The 19,190-nt window shown below is 43.5% G+C and overlaps 1 protein-coding gene across 3 annotated transcripts; it reads left to right on the top strand.

The window, feature by feature from the left end:
• The first annotated feature begins 318 nt into the window (after window positions 1–318).
• On the top strand, window positions 319–13,469 carry zc3h4 (zinc finger CCCH-type containing 4). Of its 3 annotated transcripts, none has more exons than XM_026367539.1 (14): window positions 319–624; window positions 4,679–4,982; window positions 5,075–5,182; window positions 5,297–5,498; window positions 5,655–5,809; window positions 6,267–6,363; window positions 6,485–6,621; window positions 6,718–6,831; window positions 7,063–7,174; window positions 7,360–7,469; window positions 7,675–8,150; window positions 8,748–9,040; window positions 9,131–9,379; window positions 9,721–13,469. In XM_026367539.1, the coding sequence occupies exons 1-14, from the start codon at window positions 545–547 to the stop codon at window positions 11,412–11,414; spliced, it is 4,131 nt and encodes a 1,376-aa protein (XP_026223324.1). In that variant the 5' UTR covers window positions 319–544; the 3' UTR covers window positions 11,415–13,469. The 3 variants fall into 3 exon arrangements, with proteins under 3 accessions (XP_026223324.1, XP_026223316.1, XP_026223333.1); XM_026367531.1 differs by lacking the exon at window positions 319–624 and adding an exon at window positions 631–761; XM_026367548.1 differs by lacking the exon at window positions 319–624 and adding an exon at window positions 770–1,854.
• The last annotated feature ends 5,721 nt before the right edge of the window (window positions 13,470–19,190 follow it).

A 19,190-nucleotide genomic window follows, 5' to 3' on the forward strand; every position in this document is an offset into this window, starting at 1 on the left:
ATAATACTACAGACATTACAATATGTGTTCACTATGTGCAAGCAATACATATCACATAACACTATATAGCAAACACACATATACAATAGTAGCCTACATTCTAGATATAACATAAAACGTAAGATTTAATTATTATTTTATAATTAAGATAAAATAATTCTAACCCCGAATCACTGGTACACCTTCAAGTCAAACGCGGCGGCTAATTTTACCCCCCACTGTTTCCATTCGGATATTTCCGTAAGAAACGTCCAAGATTATTCGTCATGACGTCATCCTCGGATGACCCCGCCCCCTCGTCTTTGGAGAAGACGCTCCGCCATTTTAGGTCCATCAGTCGTCATTTCACATCGCTACAGTAGGACGGAGAACGTCAGGACTCAATTTCATCATATTTCTCTTACAACTGTAGTGGAGAATTGCCTACTATGAACTGAAACTCTTCCTAAAACCAAAAATAAGTAGATCCTAGTGAAGTGACGCATAAGCCAGTAGATTCCAGCGTCGAGTTGTAATTTTTTGCACCTCAATGTAGCTAGAGGAAATGGCTGTGGAAAGCATGACTGTCCATCCAAACTCCCCAACTACCAACCACGAACACAACAGTCTCCTGACTGACGAAAGGTCGAGTAATTCTACAATCATATTTAAATGAAATTATTTATTTGTCCTGTGCTTTTACACAAAAAGCCCGGGGTTTCTTTTTCTTTTTTTTCTGTCAGAGGGATTAAACTCGCCTTTTCTGGAAAACGAGTACAGAGGTAAAGAACGCCATATTGACACGACAACGCCAGCTGGGAGGCCAAAAAGCACCTGGGACACGTTATTCCCTGAATTTTATTATGTTCACAATCAGCGATCAATCGACTCAGCTCAACTTTTCTGAAGGGAAAAAAGACGCGATCGAAACAGCTGAGCTTTCTTTCACCGCCAAACTCACCACCTCAACGTTTATAAAGCATCGGTTAATCACCTGTCCATTGTTAAGGACCGCTGACTAACTAATTAGCGTTAATTCAACTAATTGTGGATGTGGTGATAATTACTGTAATGTCGCAGGTGCAAAAAAATCCAAACGATTGTTTTTGCTACCGGCCTAGTTTTAGGCTAACCTAGCAACATTAGCTTGTTAGCTAACATTGCCAACGAATACACTTGCCAAGGGAGAGGTAGGCTAAGCTAACGGCTAATGTTACTAGTAGCGTATGTTTGCTATTCGATGGCGTTTTCAATCTCTGCGCTTTCTAAGTAAATATAGCCGTAACAAATATTGTTAGGCTAGTTTGATTAATGTTTTTGTACAAATACGTTTAAATTTCATGTTAGGCGTTGAGTTAGCGTTAACGTATTGTAAATGTCTAGCTAGCGTTAGCTAACACTAGCTCTGCGCAGTTTAAAATTGACCCCCAGTCGTCGTCTTCCTGCTTCAATAACTCTCTTTATATAACTTATTATATATAGTTATAGTTAGTTAGTGGGTTCTTCCCCTCGATACTGAAGCGCTTGGTTTTTTTTTCAAAGTGTAAATGTATATATTTCTATCATTTACAATAATCGGCTAATTGCTTTAGTAGCTGGCTGTTTGAAGGAGTTGTGCTTGTTGATCATGGATCTTCGTCTAACTTCTCACTTTGATTCACAGTCACACTGACTCGTCCCAAACCTCCACAAAAAGTCCCCCAAAGTGTGTAAAACGTCTGCAAAGCATCCCAGAAGTGTTTCAAGTCAAACACAAAGTTCCCTTTTCCCAGTTGGCCCCACTTTAGTCCCACAAACTCCACCAGTGTCCCTACAAGCTCAGGGTAAAACTTTTTCAATGGTTTTGAGTGCAAAATGTGAAGAAAACCTGGCACAGTAAGTACTCCCCATTTTAATCACGGGCCTCGGCTTATAGATTCAGTTATGGACTCATGCACTGAGCTAATGCTGTACCATAATGCATGGTAAATAATTTGATTCAGTCGACCTTAACAGTCAAATAATCATGTGCTCTGTTGAACTTTGAGAACTTCTCACGTGTCTTAGTCACAGTTTGTACAGTTTGATTTAGCGTTGATTTATGGAAATTTGGATGACAACAGCACAGGCTTGGACTTTATTGCATTACATTGTGTTGGATTTAATTAATTACTCATTAAGTAAAGTTGTTCCTCTTTAGTCCTAGTTTGTGTCGATAGACTTGAACTCTGATCTGTTAATTTATTGGCTGACGAGCGAGGATGGAGTTTGTGTTTAACTGGCACTTTGTTGGCAGCAGGTGACGTGTAGTATCCGAACAGGCTGCAGAGGCCATCAGCTGAACCCCAGTCACTGCTTACTCACAAACACCTGCTTCTGTTATACAGGCAAATCCCGGTGCTACGTTAGAGAGCACAGGACGGTTTGATTTCACATGCAGAGGTGACTTGGCTGTTGAGTTGATCCTCTAGGCTCGGTGATGTTTGGTTTAAAATCTGATGGCAGCTGCAGGAACCTGAAGAACCTGTTAGAGTTTAGCCAGCTATTTGTGGCAGGGGAGATTAAAAAAAATCTGGAAAACAGCATAATAATTTGTAAATATTTATGTTTTTATAGTTACTTCTCATTGAGTGAGCAAAGAGAGAGTGAGAGAGAGTACACAACAAACTTTGGGCTTAATTCTGTTTTTTGTTCCAGACCACAATTAACAAACAAATGTGTGTGTTCTGGATTGTGCTTTGCAGAAAACAGGATTCTGTTTGTGGAGCAACTTCGGGGTTCATACCTGCGGCCTACTGGCTGCATAAATCCCAGTACTCATTAAATATGGAACAATGACTGAGAAGAATCTTCTCAGGGATTAGAAAAGTAAAGAGATAACATCTTTTCACTTAAGGTGCCTTTCTGGTTTAGATTAATAAAACTTTCCAGCTCTTTCCTACATTAGTTTTTATGTTTTTGTTTAGGATGGATGAAGCTATCGACTAGCATTTACTTTGTCTCTGAATCAGTCATGGCTGTCTTTGTCTTGCTCTGCTGATGATCATTGTGACAGAGAGATTAAGCTCACACTGTTGTGTCTGAATATCGTGCTCTCTCTCCAGAGGATGTGGTGCAGTGCACACATACTGCAGCTGACGTTTTGTGTTAAAGCAGGTCAACTACCTGCTCTGTCTCTGTTCACTTTGTGCTCTGCAGATTCAGAATCTGGCTTATGACTAGTCAAATAATGTAAAGCTTCGGTCATTAGTGAATAAGTGGAATCCTGTTCACGCCACCCTAGTTTCAGGCCTCACTCCCAGTCTCCTGCAGACTGTACTTGTCAGGCTTCTTTGGGCGTGGGCCTCTCTTAGAGCCAGAGCCAGGACCTAGTTTCTCAAATATGAACTGATTAATACTTGGTCTGAAATTTGACAGTTGTTCAAGCCTGTGCCACAAGTTAAACCATATCCTTTCCAGTGAAAACGGCAGTCAGTCACTATGGAGGGAATGTGTACTGTATGCCCAGTAGCTGGTTGTGGATTAGTTACTTTAGTTTTAACAGTTTTGTCAAAACCATTGGTGCATTCAACATTTGGATTAATGTCCTTGTTCTCCCTCACTGTGTGCTCACTATGTGCTGCTCTACCCACTCCCCTCCCCAGCCACCACTCGCTGCAGGAAGGAGGCCCGCATGTGATCCATGTAAATTAGGTCCTCCTGGTTTTGCTTACATTGCCCCATGTGAGGGTCCTGCCCCAACAATTGACCACAATGGCCTGTCCCTTGAATGCTGTAACAGAATAAGAATTCCCTTTAGACACAACTATTTTGGTTGTTTGACCTTCTGTGTGTGTGTGCAGGGGTGGAAAACCTGAAAATTCAACTCACACCATTACAAACTGCACGACAAGATACTGTTTCAGGCCTGGGTTATTGTTAAATCTACGTTCATAAGTGTTAGCACAGCCAGGATCTGCAGAAAGTGCTATTGTGCTGGACACTGAAGTACAGCCTTCACCTGGGTTCACTCTCAGTTTAGGTGGTATCTTGCTTCAGTGCAGGTGTTTCTTGTGTACAGTTTCTAAGTGGAGGTATAGGTGAAGTAGGGGCACGTTTATTGACCAGTAGAATAAAAAGGCAAACATCTATGAATACAGGTGCTGAGTAAATACACCTGACAGAGTCACGGTGCTCACAGAAATACAATTTATGCCTGCCGGGCATGAATCACCAGTTGTAGCATGCAGTTGTTAAAATCAAACATTTGTCCTTCCACTAGTGTGTCAGGTGTTCTCAACATATCCTTGTACAAATCCTTATATCCGTATCAGAAATGTCCATGAGAGAAAGCAAAGAGTGCTACGGTAGTAGCACAACTACTACTAATATAGAAAATACTAATAAATAGTATTTTAATTGACACAGATCTGTGTTTTTGTTTGTGTAGATTTCCCCAAAATAATTTCTCCAGTGGGAGGCAATTAATTACTTGAACCTTACAAGGAATTTATTCAAAGTGGTTGATCAGGCTTTTTTAAATATACAAATAAAGTTAAAAGCTATTATTTCTATTTCTGCTGAAAAAAGGAGAAAAGAATGAGACTGGATCTCACTTGGTTGTCATTTGTTCTGTTTCAAAGGATTTTTCATAAACTTCTTTCTTTTGAATCTGTTTGTGTGAGCAGTCCTTAATCCCAGGTATATAACTTCCTTTTATGTAAATTGTTTCCATATGCAGGCCAGAGGATGGAGAGCTGGAGGAGGGCGAGTTGGAAGATGATGGAGGAGAAATGGAGGAAGAGGACATGGGTGCAGGTGCGTCTGCAGCAGGAGGTGGCGAAGAAGGGGGCGATGAAGCAGCCGGAGGAGGGGAGGTGGGAGGAGAAGTGGCTGGAGAGAGGCCTCGTCGAAGTAGGGAGCGCCATGCCAGCAGCGATTCGGACGAAGAGAGAGCTCATCGTCGCAAGAGGAAGAGGAAGAAAGAGAGGGAACGAGAAAGGGAGAAGAGGAGGGCCAAGAAGAAACGCAAATCCAAGCACAAAGTAAGAATGTTAATAAGTGTAGAACTAAAAATACCCAACCAGTTTTCTGCACCTGCCTTTATCTAACAATCCTTTGTTTGTCTTCTTTCCAGCGTCATGCATCCTCTGATGATGATCACTCGGACTTCAGCGATGAATCAGATTACAGTCCCAGTGAGAAGAGGAAGTATAGAGAGTACAGTCCTCAGTACCCCCCACCTGTAAGTGTGACCAGGAAACATCCACACTTGATAAAGTCTGGACAATGTTACTTTATTGAAGTATTTTAGTACTTCATTTATCAATATCTAATGATTATGTTTAACCGTGTGTAGTCTCATGGAGGCTATGGCGGCACCAAGAAGGGCTACATGAAGATGGAAAAGCAGAGTTATGGGGGCTACGATGACTACGACGAGGACAACTACGAGGGAGAGGAAGATGAGGATGTGGGAGATGAAGACTACGATGACTTCACTAAGGAGCTCAACCAGTACCGCAAGGCCAAGGAGGGGGGAGGCAGCCGTGGTGGTCGAGGTGGGACGATGAAATCAGAATTGAATTTGTTGGCTGCAGTCGAACAATGGAGCTTATTTTCCAAAAGTTTCTTATCAATCCAAAGTCCACAGATAAGTTACTGACAGTTTGTCTGTGTTGCTTACTCTTGTTTAATTTCTCTGTGTGTCTCTGCAGGGGGCAGAGGTCGCATGAAGAGCCTGAGAGGCCGTGGAGGAATGAGGGGAGGGAGAAGAGGAAGGGGAGGAGGCAGGGGCAGAGGGGGGAGAGGTGGAGGAGGAAAGATGGGAGGAGGAGACGACGATGGAGACGGCTACGGAGACGATATGGAGGTGAAGTTTAAAACTGAGAATGAAGTCCGTTGTGTGTTTGCTTTGGTTAAAATCCAGGCAGCAAATAATGATTCCCTTTCATTTGCTCTGTTTAGTGTATTTGCACAGTTGTTTAAATATATTTCACATGGAAGGAATCCAGTAAACAAATCCCAACCCTCACTGTTCAGCACCGAGTCAAGTGTGTTGGTGGTCTTCATAAAAAAATGTTTTCCTGTTAATGGAAAAATGTTCTGCGAGGAAAAATACTTTGTTAATCACCTACTGTAGTACTGGAGCTGTTTTAATTTCCCACAACGGGATTTAACAGGCAGCTACACTCAGTGGTTACATTTTTAAGCTCTTTTCATCTTAACACATACTTGGAGTTCAGTAAATAAGTAATTTTAATTTTGTTAAAGTTGATGCTGACCTTTAACTATTGTGAAGACTGAAGTAACTGAATGTGTCCTCATAGTATGGAGAGGATGACTACGACAACATGGGGGATGACGACTATGACGACTACTCAAAAGAACTGAACCAGTACAAAAAGTGTAAAGACAGAGGCAGAGGTGAGTTTGGACCTCTGTAGTTTTCCAAACAAATCTTTGCCTTATTTTCAGACTTGTGTCTGACAGTGTTTAAAATCTGTGGTGCTCTGAAATCTACTCACTTTCTGCTTTCTGGCTTTAGGAGGTAAAGGACTCCGAGGGCGAGGCCGAGGCAAAGGCGGGCGGGGTATGATCAGAGGAGGGAAGGGTCGAAACCGAGGTAGAGGAAGAGGTGACATGGGAAATGATGACGACAACAATGGAGACATGGACAATGGGGTCAGATATTTGTAACTGTTAATAGATCAACCGGTTACTTAAAGGAAAATCATGATTCAAGTAGATTAATGTAAATTAGTTTGTGTGTTTATTTAGGACGGAGGTGGAGGTGAGGGACCAGGAGCAGGGAGGAGGAATCACAATGAAAAGCACCAGGATAAGAAAGGAAAGGCGATCTGCAAGTATTACATCGAGGGGAGATGCACCTGGGTAAGAAGACACAAATGTTTGCAGTTTGTACTTAAAATGTTCACATTGACTAAATCAAAGATTGGAGTCAGTGCAAGTTTACAGGACTCCTTCTTTCAACAGTTTTACTTTATACAGTCCAGTTGCTGCATGTGCTCAAAAGATATTTACAGGAACGTTGTTGTAATTTTGTCACCATAGTTTGGCCCCTTTTTTTTAAGATTTAATTGCAGTCTGTTTTTTAACCACCAGGGGGACCACTGTAACTTCAGCCACGACATTGAGCTACCCAAGAAGAAGGAGCTGTGCAAGTTCTACATAACTGGATTCTGCGCTCGTGCCAATCACTGTCCTTATATGCATGATATCCTTCACTATTAAGCACACAGAGACTCCATTAGCTAATCCTGAATTCTAATGAGTATTTGTTCCTCCAGTAAATAAAATATATCTCCTACCACAAGACTAGAACATTGAAAATGTGATTATGTAGGTAGGTTTATGTTAATTATGTTTTTTGAGAGCTTTTCTCCTTGACTCTGATTTTACGTGAGTTCCCCTGTAAGCTGTTCCACACCACAGGGAACTGTGTCAACGGAGATGAGTGTATGTTCTCCCATGAAACCCTCAATGACGACACTCAGGAGCTGCTCAACAAGGTAGGAGCCTCTAACCATGTTGGTGATTTACTCACTTTCTGTCATCTACATACAAATCTTTATACATTCAAATGATTTAAAATGCAGCTTTTGAAGTTGTATAGTTTCCCAAATATAGTTGGGTTCATGAGTAAAAAAACGTTTTTATAAATACTCTTAAAAACGTTTCAGGTACATGGCACATAATGTTTTTCTTGTATTCTAGATGCTGGCAGAGGACGCCGAGGCTGGAGCTGAGGATGAGAAGGAGGTGGAGGAGCTGAAGAAGCAGGGGATAAACCCACTCCCCAAACCCCCTCCTGGCGTTGGCCTCCTCCCCACACCTCCTCGGCCTGTTCCTGTAGACACCAACACAGGGGCTGCAGATTTTGGCGGGCCTTTAGCGGGTGACTTTGGGGGTCCTCCTGGACCTAACCAGGGGCCCATTGCCATGAAAGGTCCACCAGGACCAGGGTCTGCTCCTGGGCCTAACCCCTGTGCTGGTCCTCCTGTCCATGGTCCTGATGGAAGTCTCTTCCAAGGTGGTCCTCCTAATCCCAACGTTCCTCCTCCCCACATGGGCCCCCCACCACCTGGGGGTGGTGGAGGGGGAGGGGGAGGTGGTGCAGGGAAGAAGATCCCGTCATTGTTTGAGATTAAAGTTCAGCCAACAGGACAGCTGGCTCAGAAACTGGCTGTAAGGTAAGGGATCAGAAAACAGCAGAGAATCTTTTAACAGTCACATTAGTAGAAATCGTCTGATTGGGGTGGAGGCTGGTGTACAAAGTGCAGGACTGTCACAGCAGACACCCAAGTTTAACTCTAGAGGCACAAGTTTGGTAAAGTTTAGACCATCAAGGCACATTTGTTAATGTTAGAGGTTGGTTTTGTTTAAAGTTTAATGAAGTCTGAACTCTGAAGTCATAAAAACTTAATGATACACAGATACATCCTCACAAGATCAGAACGAAAAACGTGATCTGGTGATATTTTATCAAGATGTTCAGAGTCAGCATTTCTGTCACTTGATATATTTGAAAATATTGTCAGCTTGTTTCCCTACAGAAATATATTTGCAGTTGTTAATTGATACCACTATTACATTTATTAATTAGGGCATAAACAAATCAAACAACACAAAGCAGAAGTCATACGTTTTTTAGTGTATTACAATTGACGATGATTTTGTTACTATAGATTCTAACTACACTAGTTGCAGTAGATTTAGTTAAGTTCTCCCCACAAAGTCCCTTTTAAATCCACTCTGTGAATCCTAATCCCTGCTTCCTCTTCTACCAGGAGCCAGACTCCCAGTGGCAACCAGGGACAGGCTGCAGCACCTGGACCCCAAGGGGCCCCTGGTGCGCCCCCTAGCTGCTTTCCTCCCCCTCCAGGTATGATGTCTCCTGACATGCAGAACATGGGCCCCAACCTTGGGATGAACCAGGGTCCCCCCAACATGGGCCCCGGTGGACCACCCATGATGGGAGGATTTGCATCTGGTGATGGCCCAGGTCCTCCTCAGGGTGGAGGAAACTTCTTTAATAACTTCTTCAATCAGCAGGAGAAGATGGAGGGAGTGGTGCAAGAAGGTGAGAGTGAGTTTCAGGAATCAAGTGAAATAATTCAAAACTAACAGTTCTGTTTTTGTACTAAAGACCACACTTGGTGTTCTCCCTCAGGTGACGACTATCAGGGATTTTCTGGCATGGATGAGAGAGGGGGAGGTGGGAAATTTGGTAATCAGTCAGGTGGTCAAGAAAGTTCTGGTAATGGAGCACCAGCAAATCAGGGAGGGATTTCTGTGCCGGACTTCCTGCCTCCAGCGCAGCGTGTCCTGTTCATGAGGATCCAACAGAAGCAGCAGGAGGAAGAGGAAAGAGCTCGCAGGATGGCCGAGGGTGGAGCAGAGAAGAGTAGAGACACTGAAGGTAAGAAACGCATCTGCAGCTTTACTCCTCCTTCACATCATTTGTTTAAATAATTCTTCATTTTTATCTCTCTTCAGCAAAGTAAAGTATAAAATGTATTTTACAGTTGTAGTTAAAACAAATGTAAGGGTATGTGATTGTCAATGACATAAACTCAGTGCTTTAATCTTTCCAAAAGCATTTTGTTCCCAGGTTTCACACTCTCCACCGATTGTTTTCCCACCTTCTCACAACAGAAACCTCAGAGCAGCTCGCACCTTTGAAGTTTCTTTCATATGTTGTTTGTTGTCACGTCTTTGTTTTTTTCTGACTTCAGCGTTCACACGTCTTTTCTTTTCTAGGTGACACAGGGAACTGGTATTCCAGTGAGGATGAGGACGGCGGTGGCAGTGTGACTTCCATCTTGAAAACTCTCCGTCAGCAAACCCAGGCTCCTCAAAAATCTGACGGCCCCCCTAGTGACCCTCGCCTCCAGAAGGCCTCTGCTGCCAACCCTCTGGCTCGTCCCGCAGACCCACGCTTGGCTCGGGACCCACGTCTGGCACGCGCTGCAGAGTCGGGACAAATCTCCGACTCCCACTCCATGCCCGCTGCGCCTTCCTCCGGACCACCTGCAGACCCCAGGTTAGCCCGAATTGCAGCTGCTGCCTCAACAGGATCCACTTCACACTCGCCTCCTGCCCCTAAACCAGAACCCCCTCTGGTCTACAAGCCCCCACCACTTACAACCCCTGCAGCAGAAGAGGAGGAGACAGAGCGGGTTCTACGGGAAAAACCAGTGCCGATTCCTCTGGACCCGCTCATGGGGATGGCTCTGAGAGACCCACGCTCCCAGCTGCAGCAGTTCAGCCACATCAAGAAGGATATTATTCTTCACATGCCGGCCTTTTCCAAAACCATCACCTGGTCCCCTGAAGATCTCCTTCCGCTCCCTATTCCCAAACAGGACCTCCTTCCGCTCCCACCAGGCATCCCTCCTGTGTCCTCTCTAGACTCACGTCTGACCCGCACCCAACAGCAGCAGCAGCTTCACACTTCGCTCCCTCACTCGCAGCCTCCTCCTGTACAGCCTCCTCCCTCCTCGGACCCCCCTGCTCCATCCTCCTCCACCTCCACCCTCCCAGACTTTGAACTGCTGTCTCGTATCTTAAAGACCGTCAACTCCAGTCCATCTCAGACCCACTCACCTCCCCTAATAACACCACCTGCTGCCCCTTTGTCACTGCTGGGTTCACCTCCCTCCATCCCTGCTCCACCTGCAGAAAAACCCGTTGACCCCCGTATGGCCCGGAAAGGTCCCACAGACCCCCGTCTTCAGCCACAGAAATCAGCACTGAAGCAGCCATCAGATCCAGCACCTTCTCCTGTCCCTTCTACATCTCCAGCAACAACCTCCAGCTCTTCCCCTCCTGCCATTGCCCCCTACGACCCAAGGCTGCTGTCCTCGGGTGGTGCAGGACGCAGTGTGGGAAGTGGGACACCAGGGGGAGCTAGTGTGCTGAGCAGCATCAGCCTGTATGATCCTCGGACTAACAAACCAGGCAGCCCTGGCACCAGCAGCGGCTCTAACAATTCTCCCAATTCAGCCAGCACAGAGCCCAAACCCAGTGAACCCACGACGGGTAAACCTAAGTCCAAGGAACCCCTGTTTGTCCGTAAGTCTGCATTGGACCAACCAGAGCCAGAGAAAAGTGGAGAACAAGGAACCGACCGATACAACAGCTATAACAGGCCACGGCCCAAACCTGCACCCTCACCTAACTCTGCTGCACAGGGAGGACCTGCTGCAGCCGGGGCAGCCGCAGCTGGAGGTCAGGGTGCTGCCGCAGACCAGGGTCCTGCAGGCGTCCACAACCTGCCTGTGTCCTCTCTGTTTGGCGTGGTGAAGCAGGCGACCAAGCCTGGTGGGACAGGTAGCCCCTTTGGAGGAAACAGTCCTGCGCAGCCTGACCAGGTGGCCACAGAGCAGGACAACGCCTCACTGAAAGACGTTTTCAAAGGCTTTGACCCCACAGCCTCACCTTTCTGCCAGTGACCCCACACACATACGTACACACACTGGAACCGTAACATGTGGTCATTGGCTTGTTTTAACGTTCTTGGACACTGAGAAGATCAGTGAAAAGGAGAAAGAGAAGCGCACTGAGGCAGCTGCCTGTAAGACAAACCTTTGTGAACAAACTGACACACAACAAGTTTCACACACAAACACACACACACACACCACAGTGTTACAGTTTCAGATTCTATAAAAGACTCTTGGGTTATGGGAAGGGTTTAAAAGTAAATCTCTATTTTAAACAAACTTATTGATGTATAAATAAATGTATCCTCAGCATCTCAATGCCTAATAAAAACAGTTATTCTGACAGCAGCAAAAACACATTTGTATGAACCAACATTTTAGTTTCACATCTTATTTTATCGTCTCCTTTGTTAAGGTTCCTCAGCTAGTTTTGTAAATCTCATATAAATTGTTTGATGTGCTCGTCTGTGATCTTGGGCAGTTCCGATTTGGCGGTGTTCATGGCAGCAGATTGGGGCGGAAAAAAACAGTTAATCTCAAATTTTCCCAGTAACATATTGCTTTATTTGTGATGTTTTTTGTGGATATGTGCAGCATCTGATTCCCATCAGAAATAAATCTGCCTTAGCACCAACTGTCCCCGCTGTACAAAAACTTGGCATGTCACATTTTCTGCAGCGAGAAACTAAACTTTGATTCATATTCTGCTTGATTTGTTATTTAGTATTTATTTTTCTACTGTCAGTTTGTGTTCTGAGTGTTGTATGAATATTTTAATGTCTGTAGTTCCTCCATCTGTTCATATACTGTTTCATTTCAGGTATTTAGCTCCTACTCAAAACTTAGATGTTGCAGGAGGTGACGTGTGACCTTTCTGTACTGCCTCTCTAACCACTACGTTTCTTTTCCTTTTAGCAGTATTGTTGCTAAACTGCAAGAACGCTCTGAGTCTGTGAAAATGCAGACCATCCAGTCCATGAATTACCCATTTGAGGAGAGTAAGGAAAGGGATTTTGCTGCTCAGACTGATGACAAAACATCACTACTTCCCTCTGCAGTGGTGCATTTTAGCCTGCTGGTGGCTAGCCATTGTCAGTAGGGTTAGATTCACCGATTCAAAATTAATCATCTAGATTTTAGCTTCTAGTTATGTTTTATTAAAGCAAAGCTGCAGATTTCAGAGAGTGATAACAGCATCAGACTACAAGTTCTTGGCTCTAGCTGGCTGGGTGGCAGTGTGACAATCATAAACTAGATTGGACCTAGAATTAAACAAATGCAGACTCCTGCATTGATTCGTTCAGGTGCTGTTCTCTCTGCTGTTAGCCTGAGCTCAGCATAAACCTGCATTCATAAACATTCAGGACTTCCCTCTCTCTAGAGTAGAAGTGAGCCCTTCGTGGTGCATTGGTACAGATTCATCAGTTTCTAACTGAAAGCATAAACAGTGGAATTAAGAAACGAGTGCAGCATTTGTTCCTGTGTTGTCTGATAAGTTGGTGATTTCATTGCTTGGCTTGTTTAAAACTCTTGAAACGTGAAGTTTAAAGACGTTTTCAGCTCCAGAAGGTGAAGATTGTAACAGCTGTCAGGATCGTCGTCAACCATCTCGTCTATAAATGTTGATCATTTTAATTTATTTTTTTATACTTGAGTAAATATACTGTCTCACCTGTCATTCTCTTGACCCGAGTCATTTTATATGTGAAGAGTTATTTGATTACCCCTCACCTCAGTGCGATGCAGGCAGCGTGTAACAGTGTGAAGAGAGGAGAAAGGCTTATTTTTTTATTTGTTTTGTGTATAAAGATACAAACTAATGAAAGTTTCACTATTGGCTGCCTTCACTAAAGGTCTGTGAGGAGGCTGTCAGCTATAGCAAGCGTGAAAGTTATTGATCTTCTTTATGAATTTGTTGATTTGTACATTTGTTTTATGTTTGTTTTTTTTTCTCACTGTAAATTTGACCAGTATCTCATCTTTGGAGGAGTGGAGTTTTCTAACTGTTCTCTGTAGGTGAGGTTATCAAAGTATTTAAATAAAGTTGGTACATGATCAACCACTTATTATGTATGTCTGAATCTGTGATAGCAACATGGTCTCATGATATTTTGTCACCACAGGCTGAAATGCATTTAATTTTTTATCCCTGTCACCTAATCTATGCAGCGTGAACAGGACTGCGATTGTTATTTCTGTGTAATGTTAATATACACACACCTCTCAGAGCCACTGAAGCTTATTTTAAGCTACTGTTCTTAAAGAACCAGACGGGTGGGGTTTAGTGAGTCAGGATTGACGAGACAGTTTGAGACAGTGGTCACTGAACTGAGATTTCATTTCCTTGTGTTTTTTGTCCTTTTCACCCAGTGTCATAAATCGGAGCCACGCTGCTGTCAGTGTTTCTGACGTTGTTCTCTGCTGTTTTTAGGCTTCCAGTCATTGAAGCTCTGAGACTGTTGGCTCGGCCTCTGTGGATTTGGATCAGTACCCCTGCAGCCTCTTTCCTGGTTAGCTACGATCCTGCATTCACTTCCTGCTCCACTCCCATCCTGCAACACTGACTCCAGGAAGACAAACTATTCATCTAGTACCTCAAAGGTTTCCTACCACACACACACTGAGCTGCCAGTTTGAATGCACCCTTCCGGCTGCATGGGGCACTTCTTTTATTTATCATAATCATATCATAATTTATGACGTTTGGGGACATTTTTCTGCATAAAACATCAGATGTTAAGACAAAGGGAAGCCATTTAAACCTATATGAACCAGTGCCCTCAGTAACTGTGTACCTATCGGCAGTTTAGTCCATTCCTACTACAGAACTGCTTCAACTCAGGCATGTTGGTCCAGTTCCTGCATAAACCGCCTGCGTCACGTCTTTCCCCAGCTTTTCTATTTCCAACCATTATATTTCTTCAGCTTTGTCCACTCTCTGGTAGACCGACGTGTGTTTTTGTGTGGTCTTGCTGCATGATCCACTTTCTGTTGAACTCACAGAGACATACTTCAGATTTTTCTGTAGAACTTGCTTTTAACTCAGGATTCATAGCTCCATCAATAATGGCAAACTGTCCTGGTCCAGATAGTGCCAAACGTAACACTTTGGTTCTCCTTTTAATGGAAAAACTGTCCAGCAGCACCATGCTCAGGGTGGGCGGCCATCTACCTCAACTGGTTCGGGTAACGTGATAACTTTTGACATAATGTGTTCTCATAAGGGAACAAACTCACTCATTAATGCTGGTTTAATTTTCCGAACAGCACGAGCTGGATGCAAATAATGTGTTTTTTATGTAGGATTTGTCGGAAGGTGCCCGTGTGTAAATATCTGGAAACTTACTTAAAGTGCAAGTCAGAACAGCTAGAGAGTGATACAAGCTGAGGTCAGAGCCAAGTGGGGCGGTCCTAACACTTAGTGCATCATGAATCATCTTCTTTCTCACAGACATTCTCACAGAAATCCTGGAGATGTCACAGATTTAGGCAGGTGAATTCCCGCACTGTGTAAACACGGCTGCTGTAAAAGTGTGTCACATGAGCTGTAGTTGTTTTGACTCGAAGTTGTCACAGTTGCAGAGAATTGCTGAGTATTAGTGTTTGACGATCAAGGTGATTTGTGTTTTCATGAACATGATTTCTCTCCTGCTGCCTGAACCACTGTTTCACAGTTTGAGCCCAGTGAATCTTGACATTATCATCGCAGAATAGGCGCGTGTAGTCAGCTGACCTCGTCGTGTTGCTGACACGTATTAATCTCTGCAGTATTTATTCAGTGAAATGCTCTGACTCTCCAGTGTTGACTCCAGACAGTGACACTTTGTAATGACAGTGACTCTCATTCATCTCTGTTCAGGCTCATTTTCTAATAGGTTTATGCATGAATCCAAATGACCTTTGACCTCAGACGACCAAACTCTAATCAGTTCATGTTTGAATAAACATAAAAATAAAAATACACGGATGCATGTTACACACTTAACATGGGTGCACATGATACTTTTATTTATACCCGTACTACTGTGGTACACACGTAAAGCAGTCACATTAAAAACAGCAAAGTGGCCGCTGTGACCTCAGGTACATATTTACCTGTAAACACGATATCTTAAGAACATCTTGAGGGAATTTCGTCAAAGAACTGATGACATTTTGGCTGTAAAAGGTCAAAGATCAAGGTCACTGCAACCTCACAGCCTTAACATTCTTATAAACAAGAAGTCACAACATGCCGTGAAGGAACGTCTCTAAATTTGGCAGGATGTTACTGTATGTCAACATTCATCACTTGAGGCACAAACAGTGCTGCTGCTCTCTTCATGACATCGTGTGGTATCAAGAAATTGTTTCCTGAAGTTGTGTGTTCGCTGTATTGTTTATCACTAATCTTCTTAGCCTGCTCTCCAGTAAAGCTACCTGCGGTGAGTGTATATATAGAACACCTGATCCTCTTAGAAGGCCACTTCTGCTGGGATTTGGAGGAGCTGCAGTGCTGTTCCCGCACTTGTGGGGGCGCTAAGGTTAATGGCTGCGCTGAACCGTCAGTCTCCGTTCAAGACACGGGTTGTGTCTTTGCTTGTTTGCGTCTGTCTGCCTGGGAATGGCTGCATCATGAATGTCACAATACTGTACAAAGGTCCCTCTTTCAACACACAAGACGACTCTGGGGTTAAGGAAGAAAGGATTTATTCCACCCAGGACTGGAATTAATACTAAAAACCTTCTTTCCTCAGCAACAATTAAACAGCATTTAACAACAGCGGAGCTTATGTCATCATCTGCCATCATTAAATCAAAAATAACAGCAGTGGACGCATTGTTTTCCTGTGATAGTTTTCTCTATCCGGCGCCCACCCTCTCGTCTGGGAGTCTGTCTGTCTCTGAGAGCTGCTTGTTGTAAGAAGCTCCAGATAAGAGTGGCTGTCAAATGCCAAAAGTGTACAAGTGGGAATTCCTCCTCAGTCTGCACTGTTAAATGTTGAGAGAAAGTGGAGCTGAAAGGCTGAGAGTTCACAAGTGCGGACGTACTGACACAGACTAAAATACATGTGTTGTAGCTTTTATGCTGACAAAATGTGGTGTCAGCTCTTTGAGCTCTGGAATCATGCTGGTTGACAGACTGGTGTTTGCTGTGTTATGGCTTCACTGTTGTTTTATCAGAGGGACATGTATATAGCTGAGAATGACCTGAAATACCAGCTGCTGTAATGCTTTAACTAACCCGGTTAGTATTTAAAACTAACTGAACTGACTCTGGACAAACAAAACCTCACGGTTTCATTACTATGCTGAAATATATTTTTATACTTGGTCGATTTAAAGGTAAATGCACCAATAAAGGCGTCACCACCAAAAAGACACTGACGTTCAAATAGCTTTTCCCAAATTGATTGAGTTAATAAATCAAGAATTACTTAATTAAAACATAAAAAATATAAAGATTTTCCCCTAAAACCACCAACTTTCATTATTTAAAGGGCGACTTCACAGATTCTGAACTCGTGTTCTTCTAATTTGGGGCATACGTGTATATCATTAGACTTCCCTCTGATTTGTCTTTTGTTTTGTTTCTCTCTGATTCTGTTTGGAGAAAAAATCCACCAGATGACGTAATCGTGAGGATAATATCTTAACTTCCTGTTGAAGTCATCTGGCTGCTCCTATTGTGGAGGTTGTGGTGTGGGTCAACCTGCTTCTCCAGGTGAATCGGGTGTGTTCAGTCGATCAGAAGCTGGTAGATACCGTCTCAGACAATGCTGGAATCAGGTTCTTCCTGCTTATGGTGGAGTAAGAAATACTTAAGGTTAGGCTATTGTTTCTATTTAATAGAGCTGGTTTGCTGCTGTTTGACTTAAATTTTGAAATATTACTGATGTGAATATTCTCCACGTGTGGCCACTGTCTGATTAATGTCTGACAACATTTAGTTCATACAGTATGTCTGTAGGACGTTTCTCTGCTTTTTACCTTGCAACTCGTCACCTCTTTTATTAATCTAGTCACTTTGATGTCTGCTATCAGCCACACAACTGATACTTCAGCCTCCATACATCCATTCATGTAAAACATTTTGTAAATCTAGTGTTTCTGCTGTTACTGGAGATTCTCAGCACCTCTCTTGTCACCAGAAGAAGCTATTGGAGACACAGAAACGTGAGTTTACCCACAACGAGAAAAGACTCTGCCGTGTTTACTGTGGCCTTCAGCTGCAGAGTTTCTGATGAATAGATCTGCAGTGTGAGGATGACATGAACAAACTGACATCACTGTGTTGGTATGTATCTGCTCCACATGTGACAAAAGCCTTTGTCGTAGCCACATGCATGTGCCTGGATGTGAGTGAGAGCGTGTGTGTGGCCTTCTGTAGATCTGTGCTGGACCCTCACACAATTCAGCATTTGTATCTTCACATGCACGTATGGATGTGTGTGTGTGTGTGTGTGTGTGTGTGTGTGTGTGTGTGTGTGTGTGTGTGTGTGTGTGTGTGTGTGTGTGTGTGTGTGTGTGTGTATGAAAGCACAGATACTTGTGAGCCACCTCTGCAGTTTCCCTCCCTCTGCAGAGCTTTACCTCAAGTTTCAGCTCATTGTGTTGGTTGTTTAACACACTGCATTGAGTTGATTTCATTTGTTTGTCGTCTGCGCCTGTTTTTAAATCCACCTTTTGCAATTTGTCCTGCACAAAACAGCAGCAAAAGGAAGAACTGCTTCCATCAGGAGTCGGAGACCGAGGTGGAGGTACAAAAACAGTGGTGTTGGACTTTTAAAGAAAATTTAAAAGAAAGGTTTTATTTCATAAAAACGGTTTTTGATCTGACTCTACACATTAGTTCATGATGGATAAACACATTAAACTTCATCATGGGATCATTTTAAACAGAGGTTTTGTCTACTGCTGAAAGTAAAGCTTTGGACGTGAGCATGTAGTGACAGAGGCCTGTAATCTGGATTAATGTGGGGAGGGCCTCACAGACAAATGACAAATGCTTGGGAATGCTGAAGCATGTCAGTTATGTCCCTTTGTGTAAGTGTCAAGGCCACATGGGAACTGCAGACATGACGATCCAAGACTCTTAGCATGATACAGTGGAAGGATAAACAGCGTTATCCCTCCACGGAGCACAAATCACACACACACACCCTGCTTCCTGTTGCTGTTAAAGAATTCCAGCCATCTCTGCTCTCATCCTGGGAAGACTCCTCCTTTCCTTTCCTTTTATTACACTTACTTTCCTTCCTTTTCCTTTTCCCTCCTTTCCTTTCTCTCCGTTTGTGCCGAGGTTACTGTAGTTCAGGTTCACGTGTATCACATGTGGCTTGATGGTCAGTGTCCTCGAGCTCATCAAAACAAATTCTTTCCATATCTCCTCCTGTTTCTCTCTTGATGCTCCGCATTGGTCAGAGTGGGACAAGCCTGCTTCTGCTTCTTTATGGATCATTTTCCTAACTAAACAGTGCTGGGCTTTCCCATCCAGGCAACATGAACATTATATTCTTAGCCTGTATCTGTGTCTTCTTATCTGACCTTTTCTTTTTGTGATCATCCCTGAATTAAACGTTTCTGTGATCATTAAAGTGATTTTTGTACCAGCCTCTTTCTCTATTTCTGCTGCTGTTGATGAGACACTAGGTTTTGATGGATTCATGATAATTAACTTTGCATAACTTGTTATTCTGATATTGATCTTTGGTCTTAAAAGTTTGGCCAGCGTAATTTGAGAGCTTTTATTAGATGGTGGTGCTTGTGTTTATGCTGTTTCATTAATGTTTATTTCTACAGTGT

This window comes from Anabas testudineus, chromosome 13 (assembly GCF_900324465.2).
Source record: "Anabas testudineus chromosome 13, fAnaTes1.2, whole genome shotgun sequence".
Taxonomy (NCBI): domain Eukaryota; kingdom Metazoa; phylum Chordata; class Actinopteri; order Anabantiformes; family Anabantidae; genus Anabas; species Anabas testudineus.

Coding starts and splice junctions, on each gene's coding strand:
- zc3h4 (XM_026367531.1), top strand. CDS start 652: ATGAAATTATTTATTTGTCCTGTGCTTTTACACAAAAAGCCCGGGGTT. Junction 4,983..5,074: donor AACGCAAATCCAAGCACAAA/GTAAGAATGTTA, acceptor TCTTCTTTCCAG/CGTCATGCATCCTCTGATGA. Junction 5,183..5,296: donor GTCCTCAGTACCCCCCACCT/GTAAGTGTGACC, acceptor AACCGTGTGTAG/TCTCATGGAGGCTATGGCGG.